Genomic DNA, 12,911 nt, shown 5'->3' with positions numbered 1-12,911 from the left:
ATTAATTAAGTATCTTTCAGTATTCAGTATCTAGTTTTGTTTGAGCTTTTCCGTACATTTTCCCACAATTTCTTCCATTCAGAATCTGCAAGTGTTTACCTAATTCCTTTTCCCAAGATTTAATGTATTTGAGATCCAGTAGTTTTAGTAGTAGTTTTAGGGAGTTAATGTGTTGGTATAAAATTGTGATAGCTTTCGGAGGGGGTAACTCCATCTGTACACCATTTCTCAAAATAAGTCTAATTTATAGATTGGGGTATATATTGCTTCCAGCATTGTGCTACGAATTGTAGCAATTGGGATGAACGGAAATGTTCCAGATCAGGGAGATTGTATCTTTCACGTAGATAATCAAGAGTAAATGGGCGTCTCTTTGTAAGTAGGTTTTTAACTCTGATTAGGTTTTGGCCTGTCCACCACTGAAATGAGCGAGTTCGGTGTCCTGGAGTAAATTGGGGGTGTTTAAATAATGGTACTACCGGAGTATGAGGAGAGCCTAACTTATGTAGTGCTGCATAAATGTCCCACATTTTCAAGGAGTGTCACAAAGTAGGGCTATGAATAGATGGTCTTTGCTTCCGTTGTGTCTACAGCTGGCCATACATGCACCGATACTATTGTACGAAACCTCGTTTCGTACGATATTCGGTGCGTGTATGGCATGTCGGCGAGTCAACCGATATCGCAGGAAGCTGCTGATATCGGACGACTCGCCGATCGGCCAGGTTAGAAAATTTTGATCGGGCGCCATAGAAGGTGCCTGACCAAAATCTGCCGTCAGGGCTGAATCGGCAGAAGGAGGTAGAAATACTATTGTTTCTACCTCCTTACCTGCTGTTTCAGCCCTGACTGTGTGTGGCGGATCTGACGATGTTTCGTGCGACCGATGGTCGCATGAAACATCATTAGATCGCCACGTGTATGGCCAGCTTAAAGCAAAACTTCTGCAGTGTATGGGGCCACCATTTTGTTTTCTAAATATACCCACAAAAGGGAGGTGTTGTGGGTATGTAGAAAGGGGATATGTGTCAGTTGGGCTGCTATATAGTACTTCCAAAGATTTGGAAGCCCTAAAGCTCCTTCAAGGGTAGATCTTTGTAATATATTAAACCTTATTCTGGGAGGTTCTGGGAGGTTTATTAGCCCAAATAAAAGCAGATAAAGACGATTCCATTCATATAGAATCTTTGGAAGTAGATCCATCTTTATTGCTGTTATTCGCCCTATCCATGATATATGGTATTTCCCCCAGTCTTCTAGAAGTTTACATATTGTACAGTATAGCCTAGGATAATTGGCTTGATATAGCTGATCAAATGATTTAGTCATTTTGATGCCTAAAGCACGAAAGATCGTTCCAACCCTCCACTGACGTTCATTGCCGAATCGTCATATATGGAGTAGAATCAATAGGAATTCTACCTCCTTCTGCAGATTCAGCCCTGAACATAGATTTTGCTCAGGTGCCTTCAATGGCGCCCAACAAATAATCTTTTAACTCACCCGACTGGCGAGTCGTCCGATATCTGCAGCCTTCTGCAATATTGGTCGCCTCGCCAAGTTGCCATACACGGACAGAATATCGTACGAAACAAGGTTTTCTATGATATTATCGGTGTGTGTATGGCCAGCTTAGGCCGTTCCACTGGAATTCAAAATTGGGGCATTATAATTTTCTATTGTGAGAAGCAATTTCACACTAATTAAGGAAAGAGTAAGGACTGGCCCTAAACAGTATGGGAACAATAGGTTATGAGTCCCTGTGGGTTTCTGTTTCTCCATAAGGTTCATAAATATACCTGAGGCATTCTGATAAGGGACATAATATACTGTTTAAATAAAACCCACAAATGTTTAAACTTATAATGTACTATGTTACCAGGTCCGTACTGGGATACAAAATAGGCCCTGGCCCAAACAGCCCCCCACCAGCCCAATTAATAAATTCTAGTGCCTGCCTATGGCCCATTTGCCAGTCCAGGCAGGGACAGGTTTGATAAGTATGCATCCCAAGGCCGCCCCTTTTCCAAATTCAGGCCTGAATGTTACTTTTTGTATCCTGTGAATATAAATTCTCTAGACATGGACTAATGTGTTTTTTTATTGCAACAGCTTTTCCCTAATGACATTACCCTAAGGAAGTAGCACAGACGGACAATTGTTCTTTGTCTGGAATGTTTGCTTGTGAAGGTAACTGTTTTACATGCATTTTGAATATTATTGTATGGATTTTAAAGTATTGCAAATTAGTTTTTCCTGTTTCATCTGATAGTTTAGCAGGAATTATACTGTGACAGTGAAAGAAGCTGGCTTTCAGATGTACATTTAAGGCCACACACGGCAGATCAAATACTTTTCGGAGCCTGTGTTATTTTTGGCCGTTCTTCCCTCCACTATGGCTGAAGCTGCTCTAGCGCTAAGTAGAAAAGAACAGATCTACCTAAAGGGCAGATTCACTAAAAATCTAACAATTCTTATCTTTGTTATTTAAAAAATTTGTGAAAATTGATTTGATTTGTTGCACCGAAACCTCTACTTTTTCAAACTGTCGCACAAAAAAACAAATCAAAGAAGGATCCTCTTGGGATGGGACATCTGCCATTGACTTCTACATGTTCTCAACAAGTTTTAGCTGGCGATTTTAAACCATTTTGTGGCACAGTGAATCTAACCATTAGTAAATGGCCCGCTAAGTGTATCCTCAGCTTGCCACCTGCATGAAAGAATGTGTTTTTCAGGCTTATCTCTGTGTAGCTTTACTCAGGCAAAAACTGTGACTGTTCAACTACTGTGACTGTGCAACTACACACAGAAACATATAAAAGCAGATCTGTTGCTCTTCCCCTGCCTCCAAAACGCAGACGGAGGGAAGCAAAACATACGTTTATTGTGACTATGGCCATACACTGCCAGTATTCCAATCCCCTCTTTCCCAAGACTGTGGGGGCCTATATCTAATGTCAGGTTTGATGTTTACTCAGAATACAAGCACCTACCTTACCAACCATTTAGGCACAAGTAGCACACACATCAAAAATATGGTGCCCCTGTGATGTCTCTGTGCTCATGCAACATTAGCCTGGAGTGTTAGAATGGGGTAAGTGGCTGGGGTTAATTTGGGGCACTTTTGATTAATGTTAACAGTGCAGTCCTACACATTTATCAATACTGACACATTATTGTAACAGGAACATGTCAGTAACACTTTATTTTTTCCTTTTTTACTGTAATAATAAAACCATATCTTGTAATTGATGGTAATTACAAACAGCTGCCCCTTCAAATGGTTGTTATGACCATTGACTTTGGTGTAGTCATATTCAAAGTGATCAGCCAAAACAGTAAACCACACTGATTGAAGATTGGGTTCAATATGGATCATTTGTGACCACAAGTGCAGTATGCAAACGTACAATTTTGATCACAAGTTCCATGTTTTTAGCCACAATGCAGTGTCATTACAGAGCCCAGACAGAGTTGCGCTTTAAGGTGGCCATACACGAGCAGATCCGCTCGCTTGGCGACATCGCCAAGCGAGCGGATCTTCCCCCGATATCCCCACCTACGGGTGGCCGATATCGGGGAGCATTTAGGTAAAAAAAAAAATAATCCGATCGTTTGGCCCTGTGGGCGGCAATGGGGCAGTCGGATCAGGGACCTCATCAACGAGCCGATGCGGTCCCCGATCCGACCGGATTTTCTAACCTGGCCGATCGAGATCTGGCCAATTTCAGGCCAGATATCGGTCGGCCAGGCCGCTCTGCTCTCCCCATACACGGGCCGATTAGCTGCCGAATCGGTCCAAGGGACCGATATCGACAGCTATAGTCGGCCCGTGTATGGGGACCTTTAGTTTTGATGCAGATTGTACACAATTGCGCTACATATTCTCTATAACATATAACATATATTCTCAAAATTACACATCCAGCCAGTTTTTCAGCCATGTCTACTGCATTTATTGATGCAGCCCACACTGGGAACACTGAAACAGGGGTCTAAATCCCATGGGCGGGGGGGAAGGCGGTTTGAATTGCAGGGCCTGCTTCATCTATAGTGATAGAAATCCCCCCACCTCAGATGCACCTATCTACACCAGCTTGAGCTGGCAGGGAATAGGTGGGCACAATTGATTCAGCAGGTGGGTAAAGGAAGGGCTGGGTTGAAACAAGGCCCCTCCGAAGATATTATACAGGGGGCCACTGCCCTGTAGTAATCACCACATTCGAAGGTGGCAGTAGCTTCAGGATTTTGCATTAATAGTGCATTAATAGATGAATTTGCACTTAATTTGGAACAGGAAGTAGGCAGCAGTGCCAATAGCAACTATACAGAAGTGCAAGCAGCCCCTTTTGATGGAAGCACCTTTAACAAATGGGATTTTTTCTGCAATTGACTGTGGCCAATTTATTGGGTACTTGCAGTCGTAACAGACCCGTAATGTGTTATGAGTTGGTCCAGAACTGCAAAGGTCCCTAATTCCAACACCTTTGCTGAGTGGTCTTTTGGCTGGTGTTATAGGCCAAACTGTAAGATCAGTCCAATTTTGCATTCCACGTGTTGCTGCACTATTATCCAGCTGATTGTCCTGTGCAGAAATAGGTCAGATGTTCTGCTCCTTGTCCTGTGTGGACAGCTTTATTGAATTCTACCACAGAATACCAATAACAGATTCAAGGCAATCTATAATCAACTTTTTAAGAATCACTGTTAGATTTTATGCACATTTGAGTGCTGGGAAGTTTTTTGGTAGGTTATGAGTATATTTAGATTTAATAAATAAAATACCATGTCACCCTCTTAATTAATCATAGCTCTTAAAGGCTTCTGAATGACCTTTTATAAAGATATCTAGAATCTTGGCCTTAATATAGCATTGGATTACTGTTCTGTGAGAGAAAGGGAGGGGACTTAAAGGGACAGTAACACCAAAAAATGAAAGTGTATAAAAGTAATTACTATATAATATAATGCTGCCCTGCACTGGTACAACTGGTGTGTTTTCCTTAGAAAGACTACTATAGTTTATATAAGTAAAGCTTCTGTGTAGCCACGGGGGCAGCCATTTACAGGAGAAAAGGCACAGGTTACTTAGCAGATAACAGATAAAACCCCATTATATTCTACAAAGCTTATCTGTTATCTGCGATGTGCCTGTGCCTTTTCTCCTTTTTCCCAGCTTCAATGGCTGCCCCCGTGTTGACATAGCAGCTCATTTATATAAACTATAGTAGCGTTTCTGTTGCAAACTTACCAGTTTTACCAGCGCAGGGCAACAGTACATTATATTTTAATTACTTGAAAACACTTTCATTTTTTGGTGTTACTGTTCCTTTAACTATTTGGTTACACTTTCCATTTAATTAGTATAATGTTACTAATATCAACAATAAATAGGTGTTCTGCAGAGCAAGACTGAGGCCACCCTGTTACATTCCTAATAACAGTGTATAGGCAGTTTAATATGGGAAGGATATACATTATTGATAACTCTTTCATCTCTACCAGTCTTATTGGCATACTCACCCCTCTGTCAAAGTCATACTCATAATAGATGATTTTGGTGTCTGTTAGCACAAATAGTCTCTTCTTAAAGTTAAGAGGTGATGTTTTTCGCTTCTGCTGGGATCTTTTCAAAAAAATACTCTCTAATATACTGGCAGTGGCAGCCATATCTTGTATTCTTCTTATATATGATTAGAGCTATAAGGTCTAGCCGTATCAGCACACCAGAGTGGGGGTTCTGCCTGGCCAGAATCAAATCTAGTTTTCCACACTTGAATAACTTTTATAAGTCTCCTTCCCACATGCTGTAACATTGGAAGCCATGTTCTCACCAGTGAAAGTGATGGAGGTGGTCTGTGAGCAAACTGGAAAAAGAGTAGACAAAGTGGAAATCATTTTTAGATTCTGTTATTGTTCTCTAATTTCTCCCAAATATTTGATAATATTTTCTTTACACACTCACCCCAGGCTTTACACATATATCATCCAGTATGTTTTCCTTCCCACATCATACATTAATTCTGCTCAGTGTATGCCTAGAAATCCTTTCTCATATGTTCTCTACTGAAGCACACCAACTAAGTTTTCTTTCTATGTTCCAAATAAAAATGCACACAAATGTTAAATACTGCCAGTATATTTTCTTTCTAGTTCTATCATTTTCTGCTTCATATGCAAAAAAAGAGAAACAGTAGGGGGCAAAAAAAAGAAATAAACGATATGTAATATCTCCATTAGTCAGCAAAAAATAGCTTATATCCTTGGGCATATTATTTTTAAGCATGGCCTATAGAACACGAGTGCTCTATCATGGCATAGCTCAATCCATAGCTTATCCCCTAATTAGCATCTACTCTGCCTTTTAGTTGCTGTTTCTTGGCATTTTTTATCTGACTCAGCAGCTATTACACTGTACACTTGTACACTGAATGGCTCTTGGATCACGTGGCATATTCGCAGCTGGTGAAGTGCCCAAATGTGGTTGTGTGGTGTGATTCGTCTTAATGGAAACCATTCAATGCTAGTCAAGAATATGCCACATGTGCCATAAGATCAAGACTGAAAAAATTCCACTAACACAGCTCAACTTTGCAGACCTTTCATGTCTTTATCACTCCCATTCAATCTGAGGCAGTGGTTCCCATACTGAGGGGACTGCCTTGCCTAGGAGATATCAAGCAGTGATAACTGCTTTGATATCACTATTTCACTCTCATACATAGAGCAGGTCTCTAAAGGTCTTTTTTTAACATGTTCTCCAAAACTTTTTCTTTTTCCTCATAAATGCTGCCTCAGTTAATTCTGTAGAATTTAACTCAGTATCTGAATGTTTAATAGTAAAACCAAGTACTCACATGAAAAATGCTGGACGTTCTGGTTTGGAAACTCAGTTCAGTAAGACTAAAGCAAACAGTGTGGTAGAGGCAAGGACTGCGCAGAATAACTCTCTGGCTAGGAGGAAGAAGTGCTGGGTGGTGAGATGAGAGTGGGTAGGTCTCTGAATACAGATCATCTGCCAGACAATGTTAAGATGCTTTGCAGAAGGAGGGCAGACCCTGCAGAATGAGAAGCTCTGCATGCTTTTCTTACTTTTTCACAAGACTCCCAGTTCCTCTTTTTAGTTTCCTGTGTCAGGAGCTGGCTTAGTTTGTGCTAATTATGATTACAACATGATGACAAATAAATACTGTGTGGCACAGTACATATGCCCTAATCACAACATTCACTTCTTACTACTCTTAATTACTGTATCGGTCAGTAGAAATTAGCTTCAATTACATTAACAACATAGTCTTTATCTTACTAGAAAAACACCCAACTCCAATTTCCATTTTTAAAACAAAAGAAGGAAATTGTGGTACCTACATGAATAGTCCTGCCCTGGGACCAGTATTTAAGCCTTTTTTTTGCCCGATTAATTGTGCATTGTGCATAACCATAAATCCGGAAAGGTATGTACTAAATCTTTGGCAGGATGACACTTTACTTGCTAAAGACATAGCACTGACCTTGTTGGCAGTCGAATGGTTCAAAGGAATCAAGCTTTTCATTGGAAGCGGGAAGACCAATGAAGAAAAACAATATAAGGAAAACCTCTAATACCCTTAAAACCTATGTTTCTAAAGAGTTCTAGTAAATATTCGTAACTATGTTATCAATTGGAATTTACACAACCTACAGTTCAAACCCCCAGCCCAGCTGGCTTCCATTTGTTTAGTGTTTAGAAATTCTAAACCCATTGCCACATACTGCATCCCTTTGTAGATAATGATAAGATGACCACGTGATCTCCCCTACTACCCTCCCTGGTTGGGCTCCTCTGGCCTTCCTCTAACCTTGCACCCCTGGGTAAGAGCCATTGAGTGGATCACCAAGAGGATATAGACTGCTGCTGCACATAGCAACGACTGATAACTGCTTGTGCATATGTCAATGGTGGGAGTGGCCGATACATAAGCCCAAACCTTTTTATAATAAACTATTTTTTTTTTGCACAAATTGTAAAAAGAAGAAGCAGATAATTGTTAATGTGAGAGTATTAAAAGGGAAAGCCTTTATCAATGATGGAAAGTCAAGGAGTCAATTAACACTTTTGCTAGAATAAGCAGGACTCACTGTAGGATACAAGAAATCTAAAGTTGGGAGGGACTTGACCACCTAAAAAAAGCAGAGTAGGATGATGCAAAAGATTTAAATCAGGTATTTGTAAAGGTTTACAACCAAATTTCAACATTTAAAGGAAAAGTTCACCTTGACAAAATCAAGGGCTCCTGATGAACCACATTTATTAACACAATGCTTTCTTAAGGCTTTCTTAAAAGTGGTATTTAGAATTAAATGTTACTACTTTGATAAGGAAGTATAATGTGTTGCAATGCAACCAAGGGGCAATTAATGAATTATACAAATACAACCTGTAGTGAAATGTACCCCTTTGGAGTGATCAGGAAGGCGTCTAGAAGTAGCTGTGCCATCTTATGTAGTTTCATACCAATGTTGTTATTATACAGGTATGGGATCCCTTATCCAGAAACCCGATATCCAGAAAGCTCCAAATTATGGAAAGGCTGTCTCCCATAGACTCCATTTTAATCAAATAATTCAGATTTTTAAAATTGATTTCCTTTTTCTCTGTAAAAATAAAACAGTGCTGCAATTTATATGTATGTTGAAAAATATTTTTAAAAAATAAAAATGTTAAAAAAAATAAAAAATAAAACAGTGCTTTGTATTTGATCCCAACTAAGATATAATTAATCCTTACTGGATGTAAAATAATCAATTGGGTTTAATTAATGTTTTATTGATTTCTTAGTAAACTTAAGGCATGAAGATCCAAATTAAGGAAAGACCCCTTATCCGGAAAACCCTTGGTCCCGAGCATTCTGGATAACAGGTCCCATACCTGTAATAAACAATTAGCTTCTGTCAGGATCAGTTGGGATTCGGATATGGCTTGACGTGTACCTGGCAACATGCATTTGCCTCCTGAGCCACTGGAGGCATTTTGGGCTGATTCTCTTGTCTGTCTTCTACTTTTCTGTCTGCTCCCTTTCTTCTATTCTTGACCCTTTATAAGCCTCTCCCTGACCATTGCCCCTTGCTTGGTCATTAAGCTGTTTCCTGTGACCCTGCCTCTGTGTTCCTTGTTCCTTTATCTATTCTCGTTATCCCCTTCTGGTTCCAAGCTCCAGATTCTGAGTCTTGTTCCTGCCCTTGCCCTGTTCTCTGGTGCCCTTCCTTGTCCTGCTCTGATACCCCGGTTCCGACCTTGGCCTGTCCTCGACTTTGCTCATTTGCTGCTAGCCCTGACCTTAGGCCTGAATTGGATTACGTCTGTGCCTGCCGTTTCAACTATTCAAGTGTGTGTATATCCATTGTGTGCACGGTTACTTCACTATGTTTATTAAAGTTCTTCACTAATCATCATGGCCTCTGACACCAGTTCTGTGGTATATGGTTACACTCCGGGTTACCCAGTCTTCAGGCTCCCAACTTCCTGGTACTCCACGGCATCTCCTCAGGGAGATCGTGACAGCTTCTCTGAAACAAACGACCTATGTTACTAAATAAGCCCCACTGACCTGTTCCTAAATACAGTGATGCATTTTAGAGAAATACAAAACTGTAGTACTACATTCAACACCGGGAGTAACGTTTCATATAAATATATATATATATATATCTATGTGCATTATAGACAATAAAAGCAATCAGACAGCATTAGGTTTACTGTAAACCCACAATTTGTTATGACTCATACGACTGGGTGGGGTAACAAGAGCACATACAGAGAATTCTGCAACCCACAAATGAGGGTGTTATTTTGACATCATGCTAAGTCTGATAATGTGAATAGGTTCCTGGGAGGGCAGTGTAACATATACAAGCTATTTTAATAGCTCCTGATTTTACTGATGCTTTTATTATCCCCCGTTGTAAGAAACTTTGCTATCCTTTGCATGACAACCCCATCTTTTAATTTAAAGGAGAAGGAAAGGCTGCAGGCATATCTTCAGTTCTCTCAATAGTGCCCTTAAGTCTCCCAATATTTCACCTGTTCAGATGATTAGAAGCCAAACAGGAAGAAAAAACGCTGAGCTCTGTAAAGAAAGTTCCCATAATGCCTCACTCCTTCACAGACACCCAGACCAAGTGAACATGCTCAGTTAGCTTCCTGCTGATTGGCTCAGATCCACATTCCTAAGGGGGGAGTGAGTTCTTAGTATTCTTGAGGGAGGGGGGAGCAGGAGAGAGGAGACAGCAGAAAGTTGTGTGTCTCTGGCACAGGAATTACAGACACAAGAAATCTTTTTTCAAAGAACTCAGTGCAGCATTTCTGTGAGTGCTTATGGCTGTAGACCTTTCTGATAAAGCTTACTTAGTTTTTACCTTTCTTTCTCCTTTAAGGGCTAATTAAATTATAACAAGGGTGCCTCTGACCATCAGAGAAAAATGAATTAATGTGTGTCTCACTACTATCAATGAATTCTTACTTCCCACTCCCACTTGTGGTGGGTTATAACACAGTAAACCAGATAATGTGCTTTGAATGCTGCTTTCTATCTGTCTTTAAGGATCTGACAAAAATCACGTCACTAAATTTTCTCTTGTGAACAACTAAATTATCTAGGGATCTTTATCTGCCATAAGGATCTAAAGGTACTAGCTGCAACTGTCTCATCAGCTACAGAAGCTTATCTAATCCACCATTATTTCCTTGCAACTAAGATTGTTTTGCTCGTGTCACACACTGATATGAAGAAACTAGTGAAAATTGAGATCTGATTAAAGAACCCATTGAAACATCTACCCATCTGAAAGGAAATGCTGATTACAAATATAATCAGCTTCTTGTAAATTCTAAGCTTTTACAAGCCTCTCCTTAACTAAGTAGCTCAGTCAATAACTGTAATATATATAACTATTTAGGTTTTAGACAAAAGAATAGTTACAATAGCCTTTTCCTGCACAAAAACTTTTCTACAACAGGACTCATTTTTGAAATGTATAAATGATGTGGGGTCTTTTTTCCATGTGTTTTCGAGTTTCCAGTTATATGCAGCTTTTGGCGTGAAAAATTGGCATATGCCGAACATACACTTGCATTTCCTAATATACTCTCTCCTATTATGTGTCTATTGGGCATAAATTGTAAACTTAGTATGTGTATATTATTTTATTATAACAAAAAAAATCATCCTGCTGACTTGGAATGCAGCCACTCCTCCCTCCCTGTCTTTGTGGAAGAAACTGGTTGATGACTCCCATCCTAAGCATAAGCTGGTGTACCTTGCCTGAAGATGCCATTTTGGGAATCCTGGTTGAATTAGCAGGAACCAAGTTAGACTGTGCACCTTCTAGTTTTGGAGGATTTCATGGTTCTTTTACCCCCAGGATCTCCCCCCTCTCTACCTCTTTCCCTCTTCTTTTTCTCTGCACACTTTCTTTCAGTCTTTTTACTTAATTTTTATTGCAATCAATGTTTGTTTTAAAAACTTTAAACAAAAACTTAAAAAATAAACTATTATTGTACTTGACTTTGCTAGCATAAATTCATGTTGATTTTAAAAACAATTCTATTGGCTATTTTCTTTTTAAATGTTTTTAGTAGTCTAATTGCTTGTTAGGAGAGATCCCTTATCCAGAAAATCCCTAGCTGTCATCTCAGTACATTGTGCCTGAGTTTTCAGAAGGAGCCAGCGCTACACATTAGCTGTGGCACCCTTGGAAATGAAGAATATGGCTAACCCCATGTGAAATTGAATAAAATAATTATGTTTGTGTTTCAATGCAGGATTCTGCTGAAGAAGCTCTATTTTAAAAGAAACACATTTTCCCATGACAGTATTCCTTTAAATATTTCCAATTATAACATAAAATACTTTGCAAAGCAGTTAATCTGGCCCCTGACATTCACAAAGCCAAAAAGCATCTAGCCAGCAAAATGAACACACTATGTACCTGTTCCTAATTGACTTTTAAGGGTCTTAAAAAGAAGCCCCATGCCAGAGGCTACATGCAGCCACCCATGGCTATGCAAAATTAAACATCACTGGGAAGAAGATTTTTCCTCTTTACCTCTTCTGGTCTCTGTCAAGTGCAGAGTATTTAAAAAAAGGAAAGAAAGTTTAAATTATATAACCAAGGTCATAATTATATATAGGGCAAGTGCCTAGGGTGGAAGCTTTAGGGGGTGGCACTTGTGTGCCTATATAATAGATTTGTTTTTTTCAAAAGAAAAATAAAAACTCTCCCCAGCTACCACTGGACACTTGCTTTATAAATCTGGCAGTGAAGCTGGGGGGTGAGGGGCATCATATGCATTATAGCGCATCCCAGAACGGCACTTGCTAGAAGCATTTCAGCAGTATTGTGAGTGAGCTCAATTTGCCCAAATCTCCAGTGGGAAGAAATATACTCTAAAGCCTGTGATCCCCAACCAGTGGCTTGTGAGCAACATGTTGCCCATGAACCCCTTGGATGTTGCTCCCAGTGGCCTCAAAGCAGGTACTCATTCTTGATTTTCTGGTAAGGAGGCAAGTTTTAGTTGCATACAAACCAATTATAATGCCAAACAGAGCCTTCTGTAGGCTGCCAGTCCACATAGGGGCTATTAATTAGCCAGCTTTTTCCATGCTTGCTCCCCAACACTTTTTCCATTTAAATGTGGCTCACAGGTATAAAAGGTTGGGGATCCCTGCATCTAAACATACAAGAAAACAGGGACAAGCAGCAAAGAAGAGAGGGGGTAAATGGCACTAGAGTAATAAAAGGGGTGAATGTGAGAACAGAAAATGGAATGGTGACAAAAGTGGAGGGCTTTAAAAAGAATGCTGAATATAAAAGAAAGTACAGAAACTTTGCCTGTCTATTCAATTGCTACCTATTTGACCACTCACCTA

The 12,911-nt window shown here is 39.8% G+C and overlaps 1 protein-coding gene across 2 annotated transcripts in view; it reads right to left on the bottom strand.

Moving 5' to 3' along the window:
• Positions 1-7,090, bottom strand: part of btk (Bruton tyrosine kinase) — a 39,801-nt gene extending 32,711 nt beyond the window's left edge. Inside the window, exons 1-3 of one of the 2 annotated variants that reach the window (XM_031890244.1) lie at positions 6,861-7,090; positions 5,969-6,096; positions 5,527-5,870 (exon numbers count right to left, since the gene is read on the bottom strand). In XM_031890244.1, coding sequence (XP_031746104.1) covers positions 5,527-5,673 — 147 coding nt within the window. In that variant the 5' untranslated portion in view covers positions 5,674-5,870; positions 5,969-6,096; positions 6,861-7,090. The remainder of the gene's footprint in view (positions 1-5,526; positions 5,871-5,968; positions 6,097-6,860) is intronic. The other variant, NM_001130260.1, reaches the window with a different exon arrangement.
• Positions 7,091-12,911: the final 5,821 nt, after the last annotated feature.

This window comes from Xenopus tropicalis, chromosome 8 (genome assembly GCF_000004195.4).
Source record: "Xenopus tropicalis strain Nigerian chromosome 8, UCB_Xtro_10.0, whole genome shotgun sequence".
NCBI lineage: Eukaryota > Metazoa > Chordata > Amphibia > Anura > Pipidae > Xenopus > Xenopus tropicalis.
The sequence above is the reverse complement of the archived record's forward strand: the minus strand, read 5'-3'. Positions and strand labels throughout refer to the sequence as shown.